General features: G+C 39.3%; 1 protein-coding gene across 1 annotated transcript in view; it reads right to left on the reverse strand.

Annotated features, from left to right (window-relative positions):
* Positions 1 to 18,029, reverse strand: part of CRYBG3 (crystallin beta-gamma domain containing 3) — a 91,406-nt gene that overhangs the window by 52,611 nt on the left and 20,766 nt on the right. The window contains exon 3 of the mRNA XM_082769823.1: positions 11,314 to 11,750. Coding sequence (XP_082625949.1) covers positions 11,314 to 11,750 — 437 coding nt within the window. The remainder of the gene's footprint in view (positions 1 to 11,313; positions 11,751 to 18,029) is intronic.

Consider the following 18,029-nt stretch of genomic DNA (forward strand, 5'->3'; position numbering starts at 1 on the left):
AAGTGAACTACAAAATAAATAATTTTGTTTATTTGAGTATCATTGAGCAACCATAACTTCAAATATTGTCTGCATGGATCTTGAGTACGTATTCTCTTTATAGGTACAGAAAAATATAAAAAAGAAGTGGATTTACCAATATAAAATATAATCTCTTCTGTCGAGTGTTTAGACACCCAGATTCTTATTTCCATAATGCTTTTACTTTGAAGGGGGAACTTAGTATTATTTTAAATCACCGGCAAACTCCCTCCTTGTGCATTATTTGCACATGCAAAGAGTACAAGTAAACTAAAAGCAAAATTATTCATATTCATAAACATTAAAATAAAGTTATAAACACTCATTTATTAAGTGCTAGGTTTACTTGTGCTAATGCCAAAACACCTGAATATGGGAATTTAGACATAGTGAGAACTGGAAAATGAAATTTCTATTGTGGATTAAATATACTGTAATCCCCAACGAAGGCTACAACAGAATCTCAATATAGGGTTTACAGGAAAGTCATATAAACACCATGTCTCACAAGCATTTGCAGAGCTAGATGCGTTTGGTCTTCTATACCACTAGTCTGGTTTCCAGAGATTCCAGCAGTGGTAGCTGCTAAACATCACACACACCATTTAAGTTGCTATTTTCAGCAATCTCATCTCTTAAAGCAAGCATACATATTTCTGCTTGGAAGAAAACAAAATGCATTTGGAAAAAGGGTAGTAGAGGAAAATCAAAAGATGAGGGTTTTGTTTTGTTTTGTTTTCTTTATATATATATACATAAATATATATACATAAATATATATATGTATATATATACATATATATATATATATATAAAGAAAAACAGTAAGTTATACTGTTTTCCATGTCCTTATAGAAAACTTTCTTCTATATTAGAAAAATACTTTTCAAAGCTCCAGATATCCTAAAAATCTTAGGGGAAGGAATTGTTGCTTTCTATAGTACACTATATTCACTCAGCATCAAAACAGATATAGCCATAAAAAAACAAGGTTGAAGGAAGTAAGACCTGATCATGTTCTCACTCAGAATTAACCTTACTGGGTATCTTCTCCCATTTCAGTTAAGTTGCAATGGAGTCAAAATGCTTTAAATAACCGCTATTAAGATTAAAAAAAAAAAAAAAAAAAATCCAACCATCGCTTCTCCCATACTTTGGTCAACCTCAAATATAAAAAGTCAGTCCACAACAGTCCAGAATCCAGATAAAATGTCTTTGAAGAAAACAAACAGAACATAGGCTTGCACCAATTTTCCAAACAAGTTTTATGAATTCTTGAAAAGGAAAACCATAATGATACATATTTAAAGTGAGCTTGTTAAATGGTATTGCAATGTACTGAGCACTCATTTCCACAACAAACACAGCATTATTTTGAATAAACTGCTCAATGACAATGAATTTTTACTGAGTGTCTTTCATTCTGCAGTTGGTATTTTGTCTGATATGCAGTGTGAAGAATTCAGGACTTATCTATAAATATAGTGCTCTGACACAAACCTGGAAAATACCTTTGTCTCCCACACCCAACTTTGCTTTCAATTTCACCCATGAACTCAGCAATTCTTAAATTGAAACCATCCAGAAATGGGATGAATAGGTTAATTTTAGACAAGACTGCCTACAGAGGGATGAAAAGGAGAACCCAGCATGAAGGGGTACTATATTTACATTGCCTTGAGCTACAGATCCCAACTACCATTTATTCCACATGGTCTGGCAAAACAAGCGTACACAGAACTTCTTGTCTATCGTGTGCCTTTTATCATTTCTCCTCATTCTTTTTGCTTTCCGTTTGTCTTCTGAGGGAATTTTATGCTCTGATTGACTGATTTGTAGTTGAAGTCTGAGGAAGACTCAGAGCAATGTGCCCTACAGAGCTCCATGTACAAACCCAATCCTGACCAGCAGTGGCTACAGCACCATTTCATCTTGCACAGCCTCATCCTGTGGTCAGCCTCTGCCAGCGTCTCCTGCCATACAGCTCTGCTTTTCTGCAGACTTGCCTCTTCCAAGAGTTTCTACACTGGCTGTTGTTTTAAAAAGGAACCAACCTCTTCTCCGCAGACATGGCAACTTAGGGATCCCTGACCTTTCAGTGAGAATTTGCTGCTCAGCATATTGTAACAATTTTGTCAAGGGACCTTTTATTCCTACCGAGTTTATTTTTAGAGGACACTGGAGCGTTTGCAATCCGAACGCTCACATGCAACAAGACGTTTAAAAAATGAAAACCTATGCTCCTATGTGGCAGTTGCAACTCAGTTGGCTTGCTCTAAATCTTGCTTTAAGTCTTATGAAACACATTAAGAAGCAGGCTCTGTCATGCAAAATTGCTTTAAAATGCCACTAGGGACTTGTTCCACAGACATTTAAAGTAACAATTCATTTCTGATCATCAAAAGAACACATCATTTCAGAACTTACCTTAGAAACTCTTTGCAAATTGTTTTTTCCAATTCAGATGAGGACACAGATGAAAGCCTGATTATACACAAAACCTAGCCTGTAGTTCTGTCACCCGTCACATCCTGTGAGATTCCTTCGTTCCCTTCTTAATAGGAAGCTATTCAATTCCCTATAAAGCCAAAACTCAGCTTCACAGAAGACTGTCTGACAGCAACAAGAGAAGATGTCACCATGAGTTACGTTACATTTGTCAAAAGCAGCTGCTCGTAGAGATTTCTTCTATTATGGAAGAGAAGTACAAAGTTCAAGGGGGGCTAACTCAAGGAGGGGAGGGGTACATCTTCTGGTACATCTCGTGTAACAGACGTCTTGTGTAACTTGCCCCAAAAGCGGTATTCACTATAAAACGAGCTTGTTGGTTTTGAAACCCTGAAGCAGGACGAATCTCACTACCCTGAATGTCTCCTCTCAGTGCATCCATATAGATTATATTAGTTGCAACTTTTTCAAGTGTACGCCATAAATTGGTAACCCCTCATATTTGTACCATGCAACAAAGCAAAAAGCAGACAACCCTAGACTATTTTCAAATATAGCCAGGAAGATGTCTCAGTAAGACACAGCACTACATGGATACAGCACCTCAGATACCCAGGCAGCATGGCTTCATTCGCATAGCCTGATATCCACGTTACAAAGCCCTTGCAGCCAGCACCATGGCTGAGCTTTGGGCTTACCAGTGCTGAAGAATGAGCATATTGCTGGCTGGCCTGTTTCAGCAGCATACAACACTTGGCTCTCCCAAGGCATGCAACAGCCATTTTTTCCCCCTCATACCTCTCTCTTCCACATATGCTCTCTCCAGTCCAGCCGTCTCCCATTTTTTCAAGCTTACAAGTGCATGTTTTTCCTCATTTCCTTTCACGGACCCCTGAGAAGTAGCTCCTAGGCCAGAAAGGTCTGCAGGCTACAGGCTGAAATCCACTGCTCTAAATCAGTATGTCTCTTGTGGTTCCAGTCTACCCCTCCCTAATTAATTTATAATTATGCTATTGTTTATTTTAAAATTTTCCATTTTTTTTCCTACTTCTTGCTTAACTGACTACTTTTTAAAAATTATGTTAAAGTCCTCTGACCTTCTGGTTGACTCCAACTTATTCAGCTAGCTATTTCTACAGTCATGTCAGATCTTTACAAATGGAAAAAATAAAAGCCTTATTGAAAAAAAAAAGCCACCGTGGGCTAACTGAAAAGTTGCCATATGCAACTTAAATCAAAGAAAGTAATTTTTTTAGACAGAGGGGATAGCTTCATGATTTAAATCTGAAGTTTGAAATACCTAGTGTCCTGGGACTTCACATTTGTATGCTCTTAAAGGTTAAAAGTTTGGTTTGAACACTGTGATTTGCACGCAGTTGATTTTGTAGGAGATTACAAAGTTAATGTTCTGTAAGGACAATTAAGAGACAAAGACAATTTTAATAAAAACAAATGTTGTCTCCGTGACCTTGGAAGGAATAGTTTTCCTTTCCCTGGCTTCTCATGGTACTGCTTCTTGCTTACCTTCCCCATCTGGGAAAGAAGCTGTACTCAGAGTAACGAGATCAGTGGGGGCCTGGGGCCTTGTTGTGCCGCCTCTGAGGATGTCTTTGGAGTAGGAAGCCTGTGCACATACCCCATGGTATGTGGCCCCCCTCACAGTAAGTATGTGTTTCCCAGTACCAGTATCAGAATATTTCAAGTTCCTGTTGCCTCTCCTCCCAAGAGTGCTCATCTCTGAGAGGAGTCTGCCTTCATCTCCTCTGAGGCTCCCTATGAGACAGCTGAGGACAGCAAGGTGTCCCCTTGGCCTTCTCTTCTTCAGGCTGAAGGAAGCCAGTCCTTCTAGCCTCTCCTCACACTCAAGGAATTAAAGGTAGGACATCCCTCAACTCTCAAGCAAGAGTGAAGCTTTGGACCTGTTAGACTTCAAGTTGCCTGACACAAATAAATTATTCATCCCTTTCACATACACCGATGTGAGCAGGAGTCAGACAGATAACGTCAGCAGGAGATAACACTAGAAACTGCCTCTGAACATCACAGAGGCTCACTGTGAATAGGTGACCAAGATAACTTTGCATTCTAGCAACCCAACCGCCTGCTTAAAGCAGGAACCCAGCGATACCACCTCCCTGATGTGACTTGCTACCCCAACAACAGTAAAGACACAGGTGTGAGGAATAAGCCCTTCACAGCAAATAATGCCAAAGCCTGAACAATTACACTGCAGGTACAAAGAACTCCCAAACTTCACGGTAAAATTTCTAAGAAACAGACTCTATTAAGTTACTACATTGCAAAGCTCATTAACCCAATAAAAAAAAAATCAGTTGAAAAAAAAAAACCAACAACAAACAATGTAGAGTTAATTTTCAGCTTAATTAATTTAGCTGGATTTTGCATCATGCATCTGTTATGAATTACCCTTAAACTAGAAGCTTTCATCCTTCAGAAAGGCACAGGTCTCCGTTTCGGTGCCAGCAGCCACCTTTCCTCTGGCCCACATCCCAGCTGTGGGCAGGGAAGCTCCTGGCGGTGAGGCCTGGGCCCACGTTTCCTTTGCCGCAGAGTCCCGGCACCAACCCAGCCGGCTCTTGCAATGGGTTGCTAAACCCCAGCACAGCCCTCGTCTTCACAAGCTCACCCACAGTTCACCACAGAGGCTTTGGCTCCCATGAAATTTGAGAGCCTGTGGATAGCTTGGTGTGCAGAGGTGCTTCTGGAAGAAAAGATTTAAGAAAAACAAAGCCCTCTGTTACTTCACTGACTGCTAAGTACTTCCACAGGAGCTTGATATACCCCTCCAACCACTGCTGGAGGTCTTCCTCCACAACTGACCACCACAAGCATTAGTGGTAGGATGTCACAAGCCTGATCCTTCCCCGGGAGTCTTCTAAATCCATTTTAGGCACCATTTGGCTGTCCTAGAAGGGCAGAGTTCTCCCACACTGTTTATTCCCCTCTTGAGGGGCAGCAGGTTGCTCCAGCAGTGACTCACTGTACATCTGAGCACCAGCAACTGAAAAACGTTGCACTTTCACCTTTGGTTTCTGAAGGCAGAAGCCAGAAAGCCATGGGAAGAGCAAATCCCATGTCCCTCTCATCCCTCCCTCCCCACCGCTACCTCTGCCCCAAGCCTGTGTGCACACCCGTGGTTTAAAACTCTCAGGTCTTGTGTGTAAAATAGGTCCTGGTTAGGCAATTACAGAGAAGGACATGGCTCCATTCACAAGATGGATTCGATTTCAGCAAATGCCTCACTAGCTTCCTCACTCTCCTACATTATGCCTCAGGAGTTACCTGGTGAGACCGTCGCTTGGAATTAAGTGATTTTCTTTCTGTTCATTTATTCTTGATTCTGTGCCAAACACATCTATTGAGAAAGATGAATGCTGCTACTACTTATTGAACCAAAACCACAATACACAATCAATCAGACAAATTAACAGTTGTTTTTTCAGGTCACCACAAGACTGCGTCTGACCAGTAATACAAAGGTGAATGACAAGCTCTGAAAGAGACACATTAACCACATGTATCAGAAGGATTTTATCATCTGCATTTCTAACAGAGCAAAATAAAAGGATAGCCTTTTTGACAGTACTAAAATGGAAACACTATGCAATCAGATGTGTAGCAACTGGTTTTCTAGACTTTAAAATCCAAAAACCTCCAACCCTCACAACACTTAATAATGTATTACCTAGTAGATTTGTACCTGGTCTCAAATTTGTCTCTCCTCACGGCTACCTCCCTTTCTGAATGAAATAGCTTGCAATGCTCTAGCTAAACTATTACGAGGACTTGGCTCCTGGTAGGGTGCAAAGTGTAAAAGCAAACTGTTCTGAACACTGCTTTTGAAATCATCCCCTCTCATCTTCTACTTACAGTTAGGAAATCCTTGCAGTTGTGGGTTGGGAATTCTTTCTCACTTCCACAAGGGTCATAACAGAAGGGAGAAGTCAAAATCTTTAATACTTTGTTAAATTTGGGTATTAGCATTTTAACCAATGGTCAGGATTTTACAGTCGAAACATTTAGAGTTTTCAGCAATTTTTCAGCTCATCAATCATGTTCAGCAAGAAGTCTTGTTGCGTTGCTAAACTCCAGAACAAGCCATGTAATTTCACAAGTTAAGCATTGTTAAGCATCGTTAAGCATTTCACTATATACAACATCCACTTATTGTTCATGAATGCTATAAAAAGAAAAAAATTATGAGAATATAGGAAAATGGCAGTCAACAGAGATCTAGGCCATCAGATGCAATTTTTTAAATTGTATTTATTTATTTTTAGTTATTATTTTTTCCCTGGGAAAAAGAGTTGTTAAAATTACAAGTTATGTTCTCAGTCACCTGTAGAGTGTACTGCCTATTACCTTGACTGGTATTCTTGAGAACATGGTAGGTACCTACTGCAGGAAGTCCATTTTCAGGGGTCTTTGGGAAATAGCCTCAATTTTGAAACAAATTGCTGCTTGTTAGTTAAAGGCAAGAAAGATGGGAACAAACCCATGTTTTATTTTATCTACATTATGAAATCTTGCACTTTCCCATAGCGACTTTCAGTGGTGAGAAATTAAATGTGTCCCCACTATTTCATTGGTTTTACTTTTAGGGCGTATTTTGTTAATTAAAAGTTGTTTTTTAACTTCATTAAGAAGGAGTGCAAAGGCTAAAACTAAACATGAACTTTCCACTTCTATACTTAGCCCTCAACCGCTGGGGACACTAAAGATTTTTCCACATATGTTAGCCCATACCTTGTCTGTCGTTTTCCTACTGACTGCCAAATGAGCACTATTTTACCATTGTATTTTACTGACCTCAGCCCTTCATCATGAACCTTCTATAGAACAGGGCAAGCCCAATTGCTTGCTTCAGTTCTCAGTGGCAAAGAAACTTTAAACCATCCCAGACAACTGGAAAACTAATGGATGCAATAACTGGAGACTTAGCAAACCCAACTCTCCTCACCCTATCTTCAGTGCTGCAATTATTACATTACTGTCCACAGTAATTCTTGCCTAGAGACTTTGTCCAATTTATCATGGTTTTGTGCTCTACGCTTCTCCTTTACCACATGCTGCTGCCTGGATTAAAGAAGCAGAAGCCCTGAAAGTACAATTACCACTGAGCCAGCCAGGCAGGGTGATGGAGAAATAACATGGCCTACACGTTTCGTCCCTCACGAACATGCACTCCACAGACTAAGTTCACAAATTCCACTCTGCTTGGATCAAGGCCTGGAAACTTGAGTTTCTACCCAAGGCCAGGCCTCCCACTGAGGGCAGAAATAACCTCTGTCTACAGGTCAGAGCAGTCTGATTTCCTGGTATTTTGCAAAATAATGCTTTAAGGACATGAGGTTAATAAAGTTGTCTGGGTAGATGCTCTGAGACTACTTGGTATGCATTAAGCTCTGAAAGTTTTTTTTTAAAAAAGCACACCAAAACCAGACAACTCCCATGGGAATTATGCAATCTAACAACTGTTCCTCTTTTACTTACTGTTGAAGCCTCCTCTCTAAGCAGAGATAACCTCCAATTTAATATTTAACAGTAGTTTAGAATTAACAAATTCATTTAGAATGTTCCTTACGACAAAGGAAACAGTTACAAGATCAGTAACACATGCTTGCAGTGGTCTGAAATATTTGTAAAGCCCTACATTTCAACTTGTCTCTACAATAAATGTTGAAACTACATTTTAACGTAACAATCAATGGAATCAATCATGCCTTTGAACACGTATGGATCACTAACATATCTCACCTGCCTTTTGGGACCTGATCCTCAAGAGATTAGCAGAAGACCATGTTCACACCACCACTTTCCTTTATGGCATCCACACAACATCCTGTTCCTTTGTGCTACATTCCCCACCCTCCCATCTCTGTTCATATTCTTTTAGGACCCACGTCTAGCTACTTCTTAGTACTTTCTACAAACCTATCAGGCCACCTGTAGGTAATCAGGAGTGCTTTTACACTTTAATTATGCTAAATGAAGATTAGTTAACCTTTAATAAAGAAGCTAATACTAAAGAGAAGAAAACCCTTCTCCACATCCTTTACATCTCTATGCACTATAAGAAAACAAAAATTACATAATCACCTCCATAACATAAAAAGAAATATTATTGATTCAAACTTCTCTAAAAGGTAAATAGTGCAATCCTCTGCTTTCACACAGTTGTTTCAATTTCTCTTCAGTAATTGCTTCAAAAACACAGAAATTGCAGAGATTGTCTAACTCTTTAGTACACTGAGCCAAAAAGGGCAGAATGTACACTGTACTTTTGAGAACAAGTTTAAAAGGAAAATGACTGTTTTAATGCTTTTCCAATTTTATAATGGCTACATTTAAGAGTCAGTTTCTGGGGAAAAAAAAAATCATTCTGTATATACACCAAATCACTTCTACCTGCAAACCAGTAACAGACATTTTTATATTTTTGCCTGACTATGAAACATGTAAACTACACAGAGAAAAAACTAGACCTAGACTTAGACTAACCTAGACTTAGACTAACCTAGATTTTCCTAGGTTATCTAACAAGATAGGCCAATGTAAGATATGTCTGATTGAAAATGCCAACTGCAACTTTGATTTCAATAAAATCAGCATAACTCTAAAAATACTTGCACAAAGCAAGGTCACTTCAGTGAGCTGGTACCCATACCTTCTGAACTACTGAAGTTTTATTAAAGCCATACGTATAAATCCTCATCGCTCTGAAGACTGAGACCATCTGACCCTTTCAATTGTGCGTACAGACTGCCCAGCACCCCTTTAGTGCTGAACATCTACTCAAATGCAGAAGTATAACATAAACAGAAAGCAAAACTAAATCTCAACACCTTGTCACTTCCCCTGCTTCTACTCACAGACCTGTAAGCATCAAAACAAAATGGAAAGTCAAACAAATCTCCTTCACACTTTGAAACACTTCGAAAAGGCAGCAGAAGTGACATTGCCATGTTGAGTTCACCACATTTTGGGCCTTCATCTGAATCTCCAGTACTCATAGTCATCCAAATACACAGGAGAGTCTGAAGGTAAATTACAAGAGCACAGCAGAAAAGCAGATTTGACTTTGTTGTCAAAATGCACGAGGAAAAAAATTGTACAGAGTACAGATTGCCCCCATAAGGTGAGTAATACAATCAATAGCTGTGTGCGGAGAGAATGAGAAAAACAGCAAACAGTGAAGAAAATACAGCATAAAGTATGTTGCAATATGATATGGAAGAAACTATGTGGAATGAAGTAAAAAGTGAGAAAGAGCTGTTAATGTCTATTGTCTTTTTTTTTTTTTTTTGACTGTGCATCTGCACAGCCCCTGGCATTATAGCACGCAACTTCACCTTTAGTTTCCAGAATACACTACAAAAACAGTGAACAGCAGTGAGAGTGATGAAGCAAGCCAGCCTGTTGAACACCGTTTAAGAAAAGCAGTTTGTTCAGAAACCAGACCAAATAGCATAATGCACCTAGGCCTCTTCAGATAACTAAAGGGAGGGGAAACTCTTATACACAGGCCAGGGAAGTGGTCATGGGCTGCAACTTGCACTTTGGAAAAAGTGTCAGTGCAACATACGCTAGTACATTAAGAATCCATCAAAAAACTGGTTGATTGTCACAATTATAGGATCATAAAAGAGATTGGGTTGGAAGAGATCTTAAAGGTCATCTAATCAATCAGATCAAAACCAAAGAGCTCTAAAGAGAACACAACCACTATTACTACAAATTACAAACAGTTCTATATTCTATACTCAGTTCACCTGCCAGTTCTGAAACCTATGACTTACTTCCCCTTCACCAACCATAGGAGTACCGCAATAGCAATAATACCCCAAATCATTACTTTTGGTTTAAAATTTGAATATGTACCCTGAGCAGTACTGAAAACCCAAGTAAAAATTAATTACAGACTCATCATCTTTGGGCAAGTTCATATTCTAGGCACCAATCAGAAACCGGATGAGTATCACATACACACACACATGTAACCCAAACGGAAGCTGTACTAGCCCACGTAGTCAAATATTCAACCTAAGTGCTACAAATGCTTTTGGAATTCTATTATCTATGTTTATACTAGAGTCAGAAAATTTTGTAATATACAGCGTGGACCACAGCCAAGATTTTAGCTTTTCAAACACACATCAGTGCCTGTGGCACCTTTTTTTTTTTTTTTTTTGGAAATTGTTTTTGGAAATATTACAGGACTGTTAAAGATGTTCCATACTTAGGCTAATTGAGTATTTTACATAACCTTCTTTTCGTTACACAAAAAACCCAAAGAACAAAGGGAAGCAACATAAATAAACAAAAAAATGCTTAGTCAAATAAACCAGGAAAGATAATTTAAAAAATGCAGAAACCTTAATTGCAGAAGTAAAAACACAGAACTAGTTAAATATAAAAATGAGAAACCTTTTAACCTTTATTTAGCCCACAATACGGATGTAAACAAGCTTGTATTTTCTTTCTTCTTTTTTTTTTTTTTTATTTTAAATAGGTCTACAATACTGAATGTATTCCTAAATGCCACAGTTTTCTCCCTTCATGCTTAGAAGGATCTACATTGGATTTATCATTCATGGTCAGAAGATTTCTAGAAAAAACATTTTTAAAGTTGTATTTTGTAGCATTTGATGTCTCCCCATTTATTTAAGGTTGTTACTATTTGCACAAAGTTGAGTCAGGGACACTCCATTTATCCTTAGAAATGACAGTCACCAGTTCTCCACTCAACAGAATTTAAGTCACTTTAGTTCTCCGCACACACACACACTTTTTAATAATTTAATATTAAATTATAAAACTTACTTTCGCACATCTGCAGATTGTTTTTGACCTCTTTCTATATCCTTTGAGCAATCTTTCCCAATGTTATTTGGGATCACGTCATCTTTATTTACAGACTCCTCTTTCATTCTAGCTGTAAAACAGACAGTCTCTTCAGTTTTTTGATGCTGTGGATGCATGTCCTCCATAGGAGTATTTGTGTTCTGTAAATCCTTTTCACATCGGTTGGGTTCATCTTGGAAGGCAGACTGTTTAGATTCTACCAAAGAAGATTTCGTTGTGAGATTAAATAAGCTTCCAAGAAACTGAAAAAAACCTTCTCGGGGTTGCTTGTCTTTATCTGCTGTTTTTATTCCAGGAGTCAAACTAGGAAGGCTATTAGCCTTTTTCAACTCCTCTTGGGTTTCAGACTTGTTAAGTTCTTCTGTGGAATGGTTCTTTTCTTCATTTTGACAAACCTAAAATAAATATGAGAAGTAGATAAAGAAGACATTACCTTTCATTTTTCTGCATTCCCCAAATCCTTAGTATTTATTTGCTTCTATATATTGTATTCTTTAAGGAGATCTCTAGTTTAAAAGTTCATTTTAAAATCAAAGCCCTGTGCTCTCTTTTTCTCTCTATGTACTAAAAAGCCAAAAGGGCTATACAGGCTGGAAGATTCACAAAGCAGCTGCTGGGGAAGTAAAGCACAGAAGGACAGCTTCAATTTGCAGGGAAAAATAAAAAGACACCAACAAAACAGAGGAACAAGCAAAGAACTATTTTTCACACCCTTTTATTACAAGCAAACAGAAGAGTTTCTTAGTTAATGCTAGGGCACATTCAATATTATTTACTGACATGTATGTTCTGCCACAAGGAGATTATGAGATTAGGCCTGAAAACAGAACTTCAAATGAAAGAAAAGTTGCTTTCAGCAGCTCTTTCTTAAAAGATCATATAAAGGAAATTACACACTGGTGTGTTAACAGACAGCCAGTTGATTTTCTTATTGCTTCTGAAACTTCCGACTCTTACTGCTTGGAGTTAGGTGCCACCCATATGCAGCAAGGACATGCTCTGGTCCTGCTGTGCACTGAACCAGCAGAAGAAATTCCACAAACTGGCACTCACACTCATGCTTTCATGTTACACCCTGAGACCAATTCAAGTGTACCAACAAGTACTTCAGACTCCAATCTGCTCAAAAATGAAGCTTCACGAACAAAACCATATGCACTTGTGAGATGAACTGTTTTTGGCTTGCAAATACATACAAATACACCATAGCGAAATACAAACGGCCGTAAACACACCAAGTCCTACACATCACTACTTCCCTGCACCCAATGCACAACAGCTGTTTAAAGCCCACTGAAAATAACTCATATTAACACTGTTTCTCACCTCCTTTAAGCCACAGAGGCAAGGCAAGCTCTGTTCCTCACCAGTTCATACCCTTGAATTTCCTTGGTATCACCTCTTACAGATCCAAGAACTGCTGCCCAAGACCATGCTATTTCTGCCAACACTAATCTGTCCCAAAAGGTGCTGCTACTTCACAAACACTATGTTAAACCCATTTTTAGCTTCCCAGTCTGGAAATACTTTTTCTCCTCCAAATTTTCTGGGGAGCTCCTCCCCCCAATATCCTTCATCCTCAGCCTTCACAGAGGGTGCTAGATGCCATTGCTGCCTACTCTATATTTACCGTATAATCCTTGTAATTTCAATCCTTCTTTCAACCCAGTTTATTAGAACAGAATAAAGTTAGATCAAATGTATCCTGTTCAGCAGGTGGGAAAGGAGAACATGAATAAAAAGTTCTGCACAAGTTTTAGTTGTGTCAATATCATCTTTGGATATCAAATGGGGTAACACCTACCCATCCAATCTAAGCAGAAAGTTACTATTTTCATTAGTTTGCTAATCCTGTTTCAATTTGAAAATATATTTCTCTAAAGTAATTAAACAAATATGTTAATTTGTTAATGGTTCATCTATGATCGTGCTAATGATGAAAAAAGTGTTTTAATGAACACCCTTTTCATGGTTGGAGAAACATTAATTTCTTTAAAAATTGCAAGCAACACTTAGGGATGCTGGGGCAGTGGTCTTTAATGTTCAAGCAATATTTTGTCACCTTTTCCATCAAAGAATAGATGCACTTGCTTTATATGAAAAGGTTAGATTTATGTGTTGAAAACAGAATTGCTCACGTGAGGATAGAAATTGAAAGGCGCTAATGTGTCCTTCAGAAATCCATGCAACCTGTATTGTCTTCATACAGGTAAGAGAGTTAAACAACCACGTTTAACTTTTAGCTTTCAAAAGCGTGGTAAGTCAAACTCTAGACTTTTTGTCCCACCTGTGACAAACCCCACCTGCTCCCCCACATACTGTGCTTATCAACTGCAGCTGTATCTCTCAAAGGGGATGCAGTCATCCCTGTAGCATTTAGAGAATTAGCACTTTGCAAGTCAAATCTATCCAGGCCCATCCCTGGAAATGAAACGGAAGACAGCTTACAGGAGTACCATAGTGCTGGCTGGTATCTTTAGTTCTAGACAAACTGACCAAGTAGCATGCAAACCTGAGATGAATCTCTTGGGCAATTAACTTTATCTCATATGAACTAAGTACTTTCAAGGAGGAAAGAAGAAAATTTAATTTCCAAAATTTGATGATACGTGAATGACTTAATGTAATCAACTTCAGAGTTCTACTGTCATAGTTTCTTCCTTCACTTTGATTTATATCTTAGCATTGTTCAATACCTGTTTCTGATTTAACTTTAAGTGAGGGAGGGTATTTCTCCCTTGTTCTGTGATTAACATAGTTCACATACATTTGTCAGGCTTAAAAGAGTATCTCAGTGCAGGAAGTGCATACAAACCTTATTGCTTTTTTTCTGCAGATCTAATTGTTGCAGGCTATAAACATTTCTCTTGATTACTACAATATCTATGAAATTTACAATTAAATAATATACTAACTACAGAAGAAAATATTACATTCAACACTTGCCAACTATTTACTTTTTTCCTCTCACTCTTTTTTGTTTTTTTTTTTAAAGATATCTGTATTCAGGAATGTTTTCTTCTATTAGGAACTGAGACTTCAAACATGGCTAAATCTCTACATATGGAATTCTTCCCCTAGCAGCTCTCAGGCATTATGCTTGCAAAGACACTGCTTCTTACTTATAAGCATAATTCATATCCTGCATGAAAAGCTGTTTTGCAGTCTCTGTTTCCAGAAACAGAAACCTATTTAGACTTTTCTTGCTCTTTAATCTTTCTTTCCTTACTTAACTGCTGCTAAATCAAAAGAACAGGAAGTTTTAATATGAAAGGGTCCTTCCATACCTTTAACCATAAGTGGTGTCTTGTATAATAAAGCCCTGGAGAATATTTACACTATGCTTACTTGACGATATACGTGGATATTAAGTACCAACACAGAAGTACCAACACTGTGCAAATCTTTCTTCCCTCCATTCAATATAATCAATCCTACTCTCCATAAATTCTCCTCTCTGCTCCACTTTGCTACAAAAGAGAGCATCAGCTATTGATGCTTTATCAGTCACACATAAAACCTCAATCCAAAGTCTGAACCACTATTCAGGCATTAATACAAACAAAACTGTTCCTGCCACAGATTTTAAAGTTTGTATTTTAAGATAATGGTGCATTCAAAGTAATTAGACTAAAGCACATGACCTGTAAATCCAGTAAGCCATTAACACAGCAGGAGCCTTCAGACACATGCGCCTGAACACCACAGCAGTACAACAGCAATTGCAGAAGGCAACATCACGGTAACTTTCACTTATTATTTCCTATGGCACTCTATGAGCTTGCCTCTGACAGAAGCCACCAGCAAATGCTTAGGATAAGCAGAAAGGGTGCAGGGCGTATGCAAGCAATCCTTTCCCTGGTATGTCCCAGCAATTTTTAGCAGTCTGGGCTTCTACTTCACCCTAACAGAGAAGCGACATCTGCATGAATATTAAACTAGATCAGTTTGGTATTCACAGTGCTGGAAGAATACCAGACCATGGCACTAGTTAGACTTCATTTCATCAGTTGAAAATAAATAGACCCTCCTGCAGCATCACAGAAGTCTAAACAGTTTCTCAGGCATACCACACAAACAATAGCTTTGGGGTGAAAACTTACCTGCCGGATCTCCCTTGAGATCCTTACTGGTGCAAGGAAAGCCCTAAGTTGCCCTGTCACAGCACTGTCTTTCTGGAGAGCTCCTTTGACATGCAGACTGCCAGCAGTCTGCCCCTTGCCTCCCCCTTCCCATCCTCTATGAGCTTTCCTGCTCATGACATGCTTCATAAGCCTTTAATTAATCTTTATTCCTTTAGCAACTCCTTACTCAAAGTTTCACTGGGCAAGCCCTGAGTCACCTGGCCTGACCTTGCAGCTGTAAGCAGGAGGCCAGACCAGATGCCAACCTGGTGTCCCTTCAACCAGGGTTACCCTATGGTCCCGAGACCTCACACACAACCAGGCTGGCATGGAGGGGAAACTCGGCAGAGCGTGAAACAAGATCATGGCTTAAATCAGGTGACTGAAGAGACCACAGTAATGACGGGAGCTGTATTTACTGTGCTGTCAGGTGGTGCAGTCTCACCTTGCTTGAGCAACCACTGCAGAGAAGCACTAGCAGCAGGGACTTAGAAGACGAGCCCACCGTGTCGTGTCTTGAGCCTGATTGCCATCTGAGCTGATTTATTCAACAGTAGGCTAGGTATGTTTTCCAGGCTGTGATCCACTTCTGGCTGTAGCACAGATATACGCCCTGAACCGAACTGCAAGCAGGCAGCCCAGCACAGGGCTCGCTGCTGGTGCGAGCAGCTCCCCTGACGTGCAGATCCCAGCAGCAGCCTGACCAGGGGCTGCTTTGCCAGCTTTGACCAGCCTCTGACAAGCGGCGTGAGCAGCAGCTTTGGTAGCTGCAACCCTCTCGGCAGCCAAGTGGGAAAAGTTCACATTGCCAGAGGTTTTCATTTGGCAGGGTTTATGTCAGTCTGCCAGGAATATGATCTCTTTTATTGCCCTAACAAGTGAATTAAATGAAAACAGGGACAGCATTAAAACACAGATCTCCGTGAACAAAGGATTAGCTCCCAGCCACAACAGCCAGACATTTTGGGTTTCGCTCGCCGAGAGCAAACACTCATAACAAAGCAGCAACTCTAGACAACAGCCTGGAGATCTCCCACAGACAGCTTGTCTTACTACAGGGGAAGCTGCCAACGGAGAACACCCTGCAGACCTGCAGACAGATGCACCTCTGCACTCTATCCACCTCACCTCACCACAGGTACTGTTGCAAGAGAAGACAGACAGACGTCAGGATTTCAGGGTACTTACCCATTCACCCCAGGGACCCTCGGTCAGTCATTTAACCCCAGCAATTTACTCATTCAAGAAGTAGTCACAGAATTTCTTTTCATGAGCGTGTAGTTGTTTCAGATTAAAGTTTTGGGTTTACAAAGTAGTGTGCTAAGGCACCACTGCCTCAAATACTGGAAAATTAATGATGTTCCTTGGCTTAGCTTTGACCTTTCAACACAGCCAGGATGACCACATTTCATTTCACAATTCCTGAGCATCTCATTAGGTCTCAACAGCTCTACAGTATGTAAATCTTGTATGCTAAGCAAAATCCACACAGAAATAGCTTGAGTTGCTGAGAGATTAGTACATTCCCAGGAGGAGCCCCTGCTGCATGTTTTTCAGCACATTTTCCTTCTCTGGGAGGGTAAAGCATCTTTGCTGTAATCTCCCACTTGTTTTGCAATGAGTGGGACATGCTGAGCCACATGAAAAAGGCTTTTGTTTTTTTTTCATCTAGTATGAGGCAAAGAAGTTAGGCACTCTCAAGCAACAGGAGACAATACTTACTGAAAGACCCTATTTCCTACTGCAAACCTGATGAAAAAGAACTGGACACAGTGAGAAAGATTAGGAATAAGAATTCTCTAAGAAAATTGCCATAGTATTAAGAGAAATGCAGGAAAAGGAACTATCAGGCAGTACATCATCAACAGAAGAGTCTCCTGTTGCAAGTGTTCGTTCCTGAGACAAATGGATTTGAAAACCACACTGTCAAAATGTTTTTGTTTCTTTTTATTACAGCAGTAATTAAAGTGAAGGAGATGATGTAAGGGATCTCTCCACCATTGTCAAAAACTGTTTATCTTAACTAAATGATAGCTTTAAAATAATAAGAGAAAAGAAAACAAAGAATAACAAAGAAAGCCTTGGGGGCTTTGGGGGTTTTAAGTTAGAGGTGAGTTCTGTATTTCCACAAATAACAGATGTTTTGAACCTCTGAACCTCTTGGCGTTTTCATACTGCACAGTTTTCCTTCCACATCCTCCTTTCTCTGCTTGTTTTGACATGAAAAAATCAGGTCGTGACAACAGTGGAAGACGAGTAACTAGAAAACTAATGAAATCACGACAGCTTCATAATCAGCTGTGTTAAACAACAGGAAGGAATTTTTAGTTAAATCATATTGGCTTTGCATTTTTTTTTTAATATACCCATTTAAATTCAATGACTATTCAACATTTGGAAAGAGAGTGACCTCTGTTGAAAGTTCAGCACCAGGACTTTTAAAATCTGTTTATCCATTTGAATTCTTGAAACACCGAGGGGACCTTAACACATTTCATTTGTCAGACAATGAAAGAGAAGATTAAACAAACATGCTCTGAAACTCTGGTG

This window comes from Aythya marila (assembly GCF_965140915.1).
Source record: "Aythya marila genome assembly, chromosome: 1".
In the NCBI taxonomy this organism is placed as follows: Eukaryota; Metazoa; Chordata; class Aves; order Anseriformes; family Anatidae; genus Aythya; species Aythya marila.